Source organism: Procambarus clarkii, chromosome 46 (genome assembly GCF_040958095.1).
Source record: "Procambarus clarkii isolate CNS0578487 chromosome 46, FALCON_Pclarkii_2.0, whole genome shotgun sequence".
NCBI classification, from domain to species: Eukaryota; Metazoa; Arthropoda; class Malacostraca; order Decapoda; family Cambaridae; genus Procambarus; species Procambarus clarkii.
The window spans coordinates 19,611,328-19,624,908 of NC_091195.1; the positions used below are offsets into that span (position 1 = coordinate 19,611,328).

At 37.6% G+C, this 13,581-nt stretch overlaps 1 protein-coding gene across 4 annotated transcripts in view; it reads right to left on the bottom strand.

Moving 5' to 3' along the window:
* Positions 1–13,581, bottom strand: part of LOC123770478 (queuine tRNA-ribosyltransferase accessory subunit 2) — a 49,577-nt gene that overhangs the window by 26,756 nt on the left and 9,240 nt on the right. For 3 of the 4 annotated variants that reach the window (XM_069301774.1, XM_069301773.1, XM_069301775.1), the window contains exons 8-10: positions 13,252–13,440; positions 12,873–12,998; positions 10,511–10,625 (exon numbers count right to left, since the gene is read on the bottom strand). In XM_069301774.1, the coding sequence (XP_069157875.1) occupies positions 10,511–10,625; positions 12,873–12,998; positions 13,252–13,440 (430 nt within the window). Of the gene's footprint in view, positions 1–5,533; positions 5,701–10,510; positions 10,626–12,872; positions 12,999–13,251; positions 13,441–13,581 lie in introns of those variants that run through there. The other variant, XM_045762367.2, reaches the window with a different exon arrangement.

The window sequence follows — 13,581 nt, forward strand, 5'->3', positions numbered from 1 at the left end:
AAAACATTAAAATATAGCCAAATTAAAAAACAAAAAGCACAACTCTCTGAGCGCCTAAAGGCGCTTTGCGCAGTGCAGTGGTTAAGGAAATGGGTATCGTGTGTTTCCTCCATCTTCATATCCCAGCTCCTTTGCCTATACAGTCATACTGGCTTAACACTTTCTCCTGATAATAAGGTTAGTTTAAGGCACCTGGAATAACTTCCTCCTTGATGATAATCACTGTTGATAATGTTAAATATTTAGATGTGATAAGGACGTCATAAGGTATGGCCTAGTGAAAAGGGTATTGGCCTCCAAGTAAGTAATTATCAAAAGAAGGCACCAAACCGGGAAGGCTATGTAGCACCATCAAATGTGAGGGATAATCAGAGGGCGCTAAATATCACCAAGGATGTCAATACGAGAATACAAACGCATAAGGCAAACGATATCAAAAGTATCCGAGTCATCAAGAATTCTATTGAGGGACAGGTTATTGGCCTCCAAAAATGTTACAACTGTCACATGGCAGTCCTATCTAATTTTTGCAATATATAACGAAGGGTAGAATGAAGTTTTAGCTTCTCTTTTTCCATATACAGTATAGGTTAGGACAGAGTGAGGTCTATCACCCTTCTCAATAGACAGGAAAAGGTAAAACCGGCTCCACATGCTATGATTTTTGCAGATTCAAAATCGTGTTATTTGAGCTCTCACAAAACAATGGGAAATCGTGTGGTTATCTTGAGGTTATCTTGAGATGATTTCGGGGCTTTTCTTTTAGTGTCCCCACGGCCCGGTCCTTGACCAGGCCTCCACCCCCAGGAAGCAGCCCGTGACAGCTGACTAACACCCAGGTACCCATTTTACTGCTAGGTAACAGGGGCATAGGGTGAAAGAAACTCTGCCCATTGTTTCTCGCCGGCACCTGGGATCGAACCCAGGACCACAGGATCACAAGTCCAGTGTGCTGTCCGCTCGGCCGACCGGCTCCTTTCCGGCTGTGCCCCGAAGTTCTCAACAACACCACAGTGTCTGCAGCCTAATCAAAGTTACCACAAGAACAAATATTAAATAATTTATAAATACAATTATTCGCCCCTCCACTCAAAACTGAAATAAATAATAAGTATGCAAGAGTTCCATGATGTGCATGAGGTTAATTTCCTGAAAGTTTGCCATGCATTTCAACAGCACAACAAATTTGACTTAGAAGAACATATGGGTTACATTCCAGGAACCTCCAAAAGTCAACTTAGTTCACAATTATCTCAATAAAATATCTACTTGAACATTATTATTATTCAATATTTCCAGCAACAAATATAGTTCAGAATTACACATAATAATTAAATGCTTGGAAGGTCAAATATTACAAGCAAAATGTGGTGAATATTGGAAGTCAACCCGCAGCAGATACACAAATATATCTATAATTACCATTCAATTCTCTGGGAAACTGAAAATCACAATTTTACAAATTGGGATAACAATTTAAGGCTGTGTAACTTCAAAAACCATGTTATCTGATACTATATACAATACGGGGCTGCCTGTACACATAACTCTTTTTCCTAATCCTTAAAATGAGGTTACATCACATGCCGATCTCAGCGGTAATGTGTTTATCATGGTGATTTTAGCTACTGTTGCACAATTTTTATACAAATATGGTTATAATACATTTATAAGGTAATGGAATTAATAAATGGCAACCTATCCCCCCTATCCCCGAAAAAATCACTGTAAATTTATCGGCAATGACTAAATCATTTACACTACTGCACATATTCCAGGAATGCACATTTATATTCTTTTTCCCTTTCTTAAATACAGTATTACTTTCAGATTGTGTTTACACTCCACTTATCATTATTCATGACTAACAATGAACAGTTATTTATGCAGCACGTTATTTTGCCCTGAATGTCAATCAAACCACATAGTAGCTCAAATCTCTTTTTCCAGCAGTGGAAGGTCAGCTGTTCATCTCCATCAACGGCAAAATCCCAACGCCGCTCAATAAAACTTTGTTACATTACCACAGTTGGCAACACCTTTGCCTCACTGTCAACAACGCAGGAGTTCTCCTCTACCACGCTAATGTCACGTTTAGTGTTCGCTTTGATGACATGAAGGGTTACGCCTCTGTGCCTGTGAATGGTAGTAAGGTGACACGTCTGTACCTGGGAAACAGCAACAATGGAGGATTCGCCTTCTCGGGACAACTAGGAGGGGTACGTCTCTTCGGGAGAGAGCTCAATGCTTCTGAGGTCACTGAACTGCGTGAATGCCACCATGGTCCCTTGGATTTTCTGCACATAGTAAATATCTCTCTTGAGGGGAAGGTTGCTGAAGCATCCGAGTCCCTCAAAGAGTTCTGTAAACCACATCCTGCAGAGTTTTTAGCTTTGTTCAAGGCGTGTGTTAACCAAAACCAGGCAAAAATATTCTGTAGTGTAATGGGTGGCCGCTTGATCAACAGAACTGATAATTTTAATCGTATGACTCATGAGATAGCCTTATGCCAAGATGTCACCGACATAAATGTAAATGTCTGGACCGATGAAATGCCCGACAACGAGCATGGTGTTGTGCTTTCTGTTAACAAAATTGAAAAAAGTTATCATAACCAGACCTACACTTGTTCTTCTATCATGCACATTATTGCCTGCATTCTTCCCTATGAGAAAAGAATTTATATGAAAGGATCAGATTTGAATGAACTGTCGGCTATCCCTTATAGAAAGCAACTCATGCTACAGTCAAAGGAAGGAATAATCATCACTAAATCACAGTGTCCAAACAATAACGATGATATCTATGAGTGCCTATTTTTATACATGAAAGGGATGAGGTTGTTCACTCAGTTCCTGGACCGCCAAGCTTATCCTGGTCGAAAGACTTGGAAAAGCACAACCAACGACCAATCCGTAAACATTACCTTATCAATCTGTGATGCCAACAGCTTTACTTGTGATGACGGGACCTGCATCCCGCTGACACAACGCTGCGACAGCCTGCCACAGTGCTACGATCGCTCCGATGAAAGCCACATCTGTACGGTAATGGACAAACTTCCACCGACTTACTGGAAGAAGGCATGCCCAGAATCGTTACCTTTGGTCAACCTGTATGTTAAACTCATTGGAGTCAATGTGGTTTCACTAGAGACAAATCAATTTGAGGCAGTGCTATTGGTTATTGTTTCATGGAAAGATACCAGACTCAAGTTTATTAATCTCAATAAGAATTCAGTTGGACTTGAGTCAAAAGATTCCGATTCAATTTGGATACCCGAACTCTATTTTGAAAATGCCAAATATGACGACAATCTAAAAATTCAGACAAAAAGTTCAGTACTGGAGAGATTTTCAATTAAGGCAGAGAAAAAGAGCTATGCAGCACTGGACAACAGCCATGAAGGTGAGTTGCAGTTGATACGTTCTTGGCATGCTTACGTAGAGTAAAGTTACTTTTGATTACTTTTGTAGCAATGCTCTACTGAAGATAAGAGTACATTATGGCACATTACAATTAAGTCAAAATTTAAATAACACAGTAAATACATTGTTCAAATTAAAAAAAACTCTTTGTTCATTTATGTTTATACATTTGTAATTGAGCAGATGTTTACTGGAGGCCACAAATACTGACTGGAAACATAATGTACCAATGGAGGTGTTGCAAGGGACCTAAAACATCTTGCGATAATTAGTTTTGTCGGGAACAGGCAGCCGGTGTATGTATATACCCTCCCCAAGATGCAACTTCATGTTAACTAACTCCCAATTATATATTTACTACTGGGTGAAGAGAGGCATTAGCTGATAGGAAACGTGCCCAATCATTTCTGTGTTGCCTGGGATTCAAACCCCGGGATTCCCTATTTTGAGTCAAGAAGGAATCCAACTGTACTACCGAGAAACCCAATAGATCCTATTCAACCCATGGTGTGCATAACCAGCACATCCTCCTAAGGCAGGCGATGAGTCACAATAACGTGGCTGAAGTATGTTGACCAGACCACACACTAGAAGTTGAAGGGACGACGACGTTTCGGTCCGTCCTGGACCATTCTCAAGTCGATTGTGACTTGAGAATCAATCGACTTGAGAATGGTCCAGGACGGACCGAAACGTCGTCGTCCCTTCAACTTCTAGTGTGTGGTCTGGTCAACATCCTCCTAAGGTTTCTCAACGCCAAGAAAAACTGTCAATTTAAAGTGTCATCTCCTAACCTACGAGAGGACCCAAAACAGAAAACGGGACAGCATGTCATGTTCACGAGGCACTTCCACTTTCTAGTATGACAATTTTTGCCCTTATGTAACGCATAAGAACAAAAACTGACGTTCTTTGTAGGAGGACAGGTTGGCATAACCTCCTAAGATGGCATGCATATTTAAAGGGTTAACCACAATATAACATTTTTCTACGGACATTTTATCAATTATAAATATTACTGTACTAGCATTATTATTTGCCCCTGATCCAGTTACTACATACTTAGTCCCCTACTCCATGTTCTTCATCATTCTTGACCTGTATATATATGTTGCCATTATTATAAATACTTCCGCAACTTTGCCGCCCTTTCACAATCTCTAGAAGTTCTATCGTATAGAGTTATCTGAGCATCATCACCTGGCCTGCCTGCACCTGATATACTAACTTACATACCCATGGCACCATTACTGGTTTTAGTTCAAGGTCCTGCTCAATAATAATAATAATAATAATAATAATAATAATAATAATAATAATAATAATAATAATAAAATTAGTAAGAACAGTGCAGGGATACCATACACTTTTACTGATTTTCACTTAGATAATACATGCTATTGTGATTTTATTGAGTTCTGCATAATAATAATAATAATAATGATGATGATGAACAGAAAAGTCATAATACCCAGCTGAAATAAATAACTCAACCAAATTAAAGTGGCAACGTTTCAATCTAAAATAGACTCCTCATCACAAATTCATAAGAATCCCAGATAAACTGAAACGTTACACTTTCAATTAATTTTGTGCATGGCTTGGGTGATTTATATTTATAACAATACTCTAACAATAATAATACTTATTTATACTACAATATGCAATGATTGAATGATATATTATTCAAGTATGATAAAGCATTGCAGTTTTCACTCAAGGAGCCAGTCGGCCGAGCGGACAGCACGCTGGACTTGTGATCCTGTGGTCCTGGGTTCGATCCCAGGCGCCGGCGAGAAACAATGGGCAGTTTCTTTCACCCTATGCCCCTGTTACCTAGCAGTAAAATATGTACCTGGGTGTTAGTCAGCTGTCACGGGCTGCTTCCTGGGGGTGGAGGCCTGGTCGAGGACCGGGCCGCGGGGACACTAAAGCCCCGAAATCATCTCAAGATAACCTCAAGAAGGCTGTTAATCATTCTCGTCATTTTGAGAAAATCGTAAAACAAGCAGACAAGTCTTAAGATTAATACTGAATGTAGTTATGACGACAACACTGAAGAAAAACTGCAAGACAGCATGCACATTATTGGGGATGACGGCTTGCTTGTAAGGTCTTCATTACATTTAATGAAGCCCAAAAAATGATACATTATCATCTTAAAAAGTCAACTCTCAACTTAAGTGTTTCTCTACCAGGTCTGGCAGTCAGTTTGCTGTCTTCGTGAGCCAAGAACGTCATCAAACATTCTGTTGTCTTCCTCCGTTCTCTCCTATTTGAAATATTTATATACAATGAAATCACAATAACTTATATATCTATGAAAAATTTTAAGAGCAGGATTGGGATTGAACCAATATTTTGAGTAATGAGAGGTTTAGCATATCATGGTCCATGGGTTAAGGCATGTGCGTCTGGCATTGTCCAGGATACTCGTTCAATCCCAATCTTCCTCCAAAGACTTCTAAAAATATTCATCTTCAACATAGATAAATATTACATAAAAACATAAGGAATATCATTTTTATTTATATTACTAGTTTTTCACTGGGTATGTTTCCATATATCCATACTCTCCTAACAGTCAACTGGTACTCGGGAGTCAGGCAACTGTTGTGGGCTGCATCATGGGGAAAGAGAGGCCCTAGGTGGCCTAGGGCAACCTCTATGAACCTAACAGGCTTCCTATTCCTGCCAATGGGAAACCAATAGGAAGAACCCACAAGGTAAATCAACCCCCGATAGGTACAATATCCAATTTGGCCAACTCGATGCCAAATCAGCATCAAAGGTTGGTAACATTAAATCAACATCAATAATGTTGAATCAATGTCAATTTACGTTGATTCAATGTTGATAACGTTTATTCCACATTGATCCAACACTACCCTTGGACACCGGCCCCCTCCCCCCACCCGCCTCCCTTTCCCCAAGCAGCGCTTTTCCCCTCTAACTCCACCATTGTCAAAATGTTTACCTTAAAATGTTATATTTGTATAATGTACAAAATCATTTCCTGTTGCAGTCCTGAAACTGAACGGCACAGATGTGATGATCAGTCATGATATCAAGTACCTCTTCACATTCAGCTGTGAGTATGATTTCCTCATATTTCCATTTGACACACAAGAATGTAACATGAATATTAGTCTCAAACACACTTTAGAGTGCCAGCCACAGTGGAATGTCAATAACACTATGGGAATCAAAGTATTGGGTAATGACTCAACAATTTCAATGTACCATGTCACTCGACCTAGATTTACCTATGACACCTCAAGAGGTCAAGTCACTAAAGTAACCCTACGAATACTCTTAATCAGAAAGTACGGAGCGTACCTCTTAACGACGTTTCTACCTTGCATCGTCCTATGTGCATTGTCAGAACTCACTCTCACACACTTCCAACTCGACAACTTTACTGACCGGATTACAGTCTCGCTATCACTGCTCATTGTGATCGCTTCACTTTTCTCCCAAGTGTCGTCAACCCTTCCAAATTCTCCCGTGCCGAAACTCGTCGAGTTCTTCATTTGCTACTGTATGATCAGAGTTGGGTTTGTGGTTTTTCTTCACAGCTTCATTGATAAATATATAAGGAATGATTGCGGTAGAGAAACCTCAGAGAAAAATGACAACGTAGTGATGAAGAAAGACCTGACGAAAGACATGAGAACGAAGGTAGCTTGGACCGATGACATCAAACATCAACACCCAAAATGCTGGCTTAACACTCCTGCAGCCATCAATAAATTGGGCATTGGTGCATTATTGATAATGGATATTACTGTGACCTTTCTTTTCTGCTTTTATGCTCTTACTGACACTTATGATAAATTAAAAAGATTTCAGGCCTTTAATATAACATCCAAGAATTATGACTAGTACCTAAAAGCCAAGCTTCCTGGAGGTTGTCAAATCCTGAAATTTCAGAGTACTGGAACTGGATTAATTTAGCTTTTTAAAACACATGTACTGTATTTTGTTTTTCCAGATTCCGATTTTTTAACACAATACATGATCAGTGAATTCATGTAATAAAATAAATAATTATCTGTTGGAATTACTTCATCGAGTCCTGATGTTTTATGCTAATATGTATAGGAATTCATGTTCCTTGTTCCTAATTTTATAATAATAAAATTAGAATTCTCCATTTGTTGTTGTTATTCCCTGACAAATTTGTATGGAAAAAATAACAAGAAAATTTTGATATGTAATTTATGATTTCCAAATTTTCAGGATTAAGTCATTTATGATTTCCAAATTTTCAGGATTAACTCCAAACATGCAGTTAACGATTTACATGCATATCCACCTATGCAAAAACAGAAATTTCCGAATAGAATTATTAACTTTCATGCAAAATATAAGTTAAGGTGAAAATAAGATATCACTCTTTTTACCGGTAGAAGTTAAAGTAAAAATAATATCTCTATCTTTTTACCGGTAGGTGAGCATTACATGCTTGTCAATGCCAGACCTTACACGCCACGAACTGCTTGTGGCTGCGGACTCCAATGTTGGCCTTGGATGCCTATATTATTGTTTTTTTTTTATGTAGCATAGTTCATTCACTATAGTACTGTATTTGTGTTGACTTATGTACATATAATTTTACAAAAACATGGATTCATTACATTACTTTGAGGATAATGTATCTAGGCCTACAATGTATGAATGTATCATGAATGTATGTACAGTATAAATGAATGAATCAATGAATGTACAAATCATTGTATCGATGAATGTATACATCAACGAATGCATCATAAATGTACAAATGAACGAACATATTAAATATGAATGAATGTATGTATATTATCAATAAGAACATAACTACTGAAGAAACTGCAAAAAAATTATTGGCTAAGACGAGGCAACTCGTATTAATACTCACCCAAACTCATATACATCACAAACACACACTCGAGTGCATGGGAGTTACACACAAAACTTGGCCAGGCTTCAGTAGAGGCCTCCAGACATCCTGTGGATTCAGTGGAATCCCAGATTGTATATCTTATAAACAAGTTGTGGAGGTACAGTGGTAAGGTGAGAGGCTGCACGTTTTTTTTATCGCTGGTTCGCGTCACCTCAGTGCTAGTGGATTTTCTCAGCATATCTTATAGTTCAGGCTATCCAGTGCACTAGTTCTGTTTTAATATAAATATATTTGTATATACTACCACTTGATTTTCAGACAATTTTCACTGTACAAATATTGGGTATATTTATTCTAATCTATCGGCTGTCTCAGGCTTCCTCGTGAAGTACTAACATCTTATACAGGAAGGTCACATCATGGGAATTCTTATGAGAGAGACGTCTTGGCATTCTCGGGACTTAAAACAATGCAATTCAGTGCTGCATCATACTGAATTCCTACTAAAAGTGCCTCGTTCAATTAATTTTGTGTGTGTGTGCATGTAAATTTGGTATACCAAGAATGTGGCATAAATTACATATTATAATATACAGTACATCAAACATAAATTATTCCTAGAATTATTCAACAGTGTACATGAAATGAGAGCAAGAACTTTTTTCGTGTTTAAAATAAACACCAAGGTAATTTTTTTTATTATTATTTTCTACCACAGACGTGGCCACACATTTACAATGTAATGATAGAGACGTTTAAGAAGATCCCAAAGTGCTGACAACAAAGTAGACAAACACCCGAGACTAGACTTTACTGGAGTGAACATTATGCCTACAAGGGCCTGATATCATCAAATCTAATGAAGAAACACAGTACCAGCTGCTTAAAATGAGGAAAAGTGATGGGAAGAGGTCAGTGTCATCCAGGATTGCATAAATCCCATATATTTTTTAGGTATTAATTTAGCAGGTGATGTGGCAATGATGAACGTTCCTTGATTCTCTTCAACAATGACAACTTTCATACACTACTTTCTAATGTTGTCATCAAAGTAAACAACATTAGAAGTGAGAATATAATCTACAACAATCAAACACTACTAAGAGAATCAAGGAAAATGCACCACTACAGCATCACTTGCTAAATTAATCAAAACAAAACATGGTATTACTTACGAACGCAAAACATTGTAAAAGTTCATACTATATTCTTCTAGCAATTGGTGCATTAAATCAACATTGCATTCATTTTATATTACGTGTATTCTAAATAAAGATGTACTTGGACTGGACGCTAGGGAAATGGTCTCGCTTCTTGCAGGTTGGCATTCAATTCTTGACCGTCCGAGTGGTTGATCACCATTCCTTACCTTCATCTTAACCTAAATCCTTATGCTTTCCAAGTGCTATAACTCGTAATGGCTTAGTGATTTCTCTTGATAATTACTCTACCTTAATTACCTGTGTAATGAGTACATTACTCATAAGCATCATCCATTAATTTTAGATATTAAGGGCCCAACTCAATGAAGAATTTGAACATCTGAATAATTAAATTATAACACAACAGATACAACAAGACTAGTAGGCGGGGCATAAAAAGCTCGATTTCACTCCCTGATAGTAACCGATAATCACTGCAAAGCATAATTAGCACTGTCCCCCCTATGTCCATACTTTTATAGCCTATTATTGTATTCAGATGACGAGTCACAATAACGTGGCTGAAGAAATGATGACCAAACCACAACTCAGAAGATGGAGAAGCAACAACGTTTCAGTGCGTCCTGGACCATTATAGATTAAGTGTCAAGTTGGACAAATTTTACGCACAAAATAAAATAAACCATCTAACCAAATACAAGAACTGTATTGTTTCTTATCATTTTCATGCAAAAATACATCTGTCTTGTTTTTCTAGACAACCACATACACACCCAAAGAATGTCCGGCAAATATAAACAAAAATCATTCAGCGAGATCGTCGCCCCTTCCCCCCCCCCCCCCCCCGCCTCCTGCAGGCCCCTACGTACATATCCGTGTATATAAGGATATAAAAAAAAACTAACTTCCCCATTAAAACCTGGATTTATAAAACTTCTGCACGAACAACAAGTAAGAAAACTGGCAGACCCAACATTTCATAACTTGTATTAACATAACTCACATATTTCATAACATTGGAATAACAACTATACCTCGTTGGATTCAAAGGTCGCGGTTGTTATTAATGCCCGCAGGTCTCCTAAGTGGTCCGTCTTTATTGCTTCTCGGATACTTGAGAAGAAACCCATCCAGTGATGCAGGTTATGCCTGAGGAAAATCATGAAGGCATAAACCGAGATCTTACATAAATTGTATAGTACAATCCAGTATCTTGTCTATACAGTATACCTAGGTCATACAAGTATTTGTTTGTACGTCTGATACCATACTACTTGTGAAGGAGGAAATGTATATGTTTACCTCTCAGAATGTTTGGTAATATGTTTATTTGTGATGTGTGTCTATGTATATATTAACACGTTGTACTGAACGGGGTGAGAATAGCTTGAGCTACCTCATCCCTTTGTGTGTATTTTACCTCAATAAACTTATTTCAATTTCAATTTCAATTTCAATCCAGTATCTAGCATATGTTATCTAGTATCCAGGTATGACATGTATTATCAAGATATCATACCTAGTATCTAGATTACATATCTAGTATCTAGATATCACATATAGTATCTAGATAGATATATCTAATTTCTAAATTATATATCTAGTATCTAAGTTATATATTTAGTATCTAGATATATCTAGTATCTTATGATTGTTAATATTCATAGATATGAAATATACAAATACAGTACTGTATTATAATTCTGACTCACTCGTTACGCAATAAAAGACTGACCATGGAGAATCTATTGCAAGTACCGTATTGATGCTCCAATTAATGAACCTACATTTTACAATTAAATACAATCAAAAACTAAAACTTAGATTTATAAAAATTTACCCAAACTGACCAACAATTATGAAAATTAAACGGATAGATGAAATATTTTTCCGACAGCAATATTGGCAATGAATGTAAAATGTGAACAAACAATCTTATGTTTGAATACTATTATTTGTTTTTAATGAAATACAACCTAAAACAAAAAATGTAGAATTACCCAAATCTACCCAAATCCTACCTACCTACCAACAGAATGTCCCTTCCTCAACAATTAGGAAGTGGTGTAAACTGTGGGAAGAAATGCAAACTTTTGTTGAAATGACTCGCCCAATGCAAGCTGTAGTAGGCCGTTGCAAATTTCATAATTGCCTCCTCCTTCCCTGAAGACATTTCCTCAGCTGCCTCTTGTCAACAAACCGTGTACTATTTTCATGTTTACGAGAGATCGCTTGTTTTTCCTCTATGGTCATTCTCACATGTGTTTTCTTGGCTTGAACCTTACCACTGGCTTTCTTGGGACCCGTGACAAGATATATAATAATAACTTTTATGTTCAAATACCCAAAAATCTGAAAAACACTGAAATTCTTTACAAAGAATTCAGGCGCGATTGTCACTAGGCAGGAGGCACTGGTAAACCGAGGCGCGGTTACTGTACCACCCCGCACTAGGTCGGCCATATGCGTATCAACAAACTTCGTTTACCGAGGCAAAGTGCGTAACCCGATTCGGATTTTACGAAGAAATTGGGCTCGTAACCCGAAAAGTTCATAAAGAGGGGCATTCGTAAGCCGAGGTGTCACTGTACCTGTTTTATTTTCAAAATTGACGGTAAATTTGGGTAAATCTATGCTTTTGCATTTTTTTTTTTAATAGCGTCATACTGTACTGTGGTTTTTAATTTAATATTGACCAATAATTTATATATGAAACATACACATTTTGCATGTGAAATGATAGAAATATGTTGGGTGCACTCTGTCTCATGTACAATGTACAGTATCTTGTATCCAGGTTATTTATTAACTACCACACATGTCTTTGAGTATAAAGGCTCAAAATGAAAACAAAACCTATTACTGCACACCCCCATGTAGCTAGGAAATAAGAAATGTAACACAAAGTAAATTGTATTTAAAAGTAGGAAGCAAAATGAATAACGAATGTCTTATTATGGTATTTTAAAAGACTGACCACGAGAGACCAAAAATGAGTGTTATCCAATTATAATTCTAGTGTAATAATGATTCAAGCAAAAAGGGGTTATCTTGAGATGATTTCGGGACTTTTTTTTAGTGTCCCTGCAGCCCGGTCCTCGACCAGGCCTCCACCCCCAGGAAGCAGCCCGTGACAGCTGACTAACACCCAGGTACCTATTTTACTACTAGGTAACAGGGGCATAGGATGAAAGAAACTCTGCCCAATGTTTCTCGCCGACGCCTGGGATCGAACCCAGGACCACTGGATCACAAGTCCAGCGTGCTGTCCTCTCGGCCGACCGGTTCCCTTTGGAACTAATTTTAGAACTAATGTGAAATTCCACTGATGAGAGAGAATTAATACTTTAGAGTCTGCAATGGAAGCCAAAACAAAAAGTGAGATTTACTACTTACATCATCAGTAAGACGGGTGCGAGCAATTCATTTGCGATGGTCAAATGATGGATGTAAGCTCGTGTGAAATTCTTGCAAGTATAACATTCACATCCCTCCAGTAGTGGCTTCGTCAAAGATATATTGCTGAAATAATAACGAATATAAATTCTGGAATAATCTGCTCTGGAGCAATATGACACTTAAAAACGTACCGAAAGATGATACGAAATATTGTACAGGTGGTTTTACATTTGTAAAGTACATGTGCCTTTTGGAAACACTGCAAATCCAAACTCCCCAATTTTTTCCCGATCAATGAACTCGTATAGATATAGAAAAACATTTCTCCTTCAATCCTCAAAACAAACAAGTAATAAAGTCGCAACTTGTGACTCACCTTTTGTCTTTCAGACTGATTTCATACGGACTTGAGTGTTCTTCGTCTTCAATGTTTGTGTTCTGCTTCCCATTATTTTTTGAAATATCTTCTTCCCCCTTCGCCTTTGGGCCGTCTCCAGATACTTTCAGTTTTTTGTTTTGATGTTCTAAATTATCTCTTTTAGAGACCTCCGCATGTGTTCGCATTCTGCAGAAATAATATAAAAAGATCTTAATTAGTAAACCATCTGTATAAAATTTGCTTTTAATTTAATTCAAAACTCGGAGCATCTGTGCTGCCCCGCTGTGTTAGGAATGGAATATGAATGTTCAATAACACGACAAATAA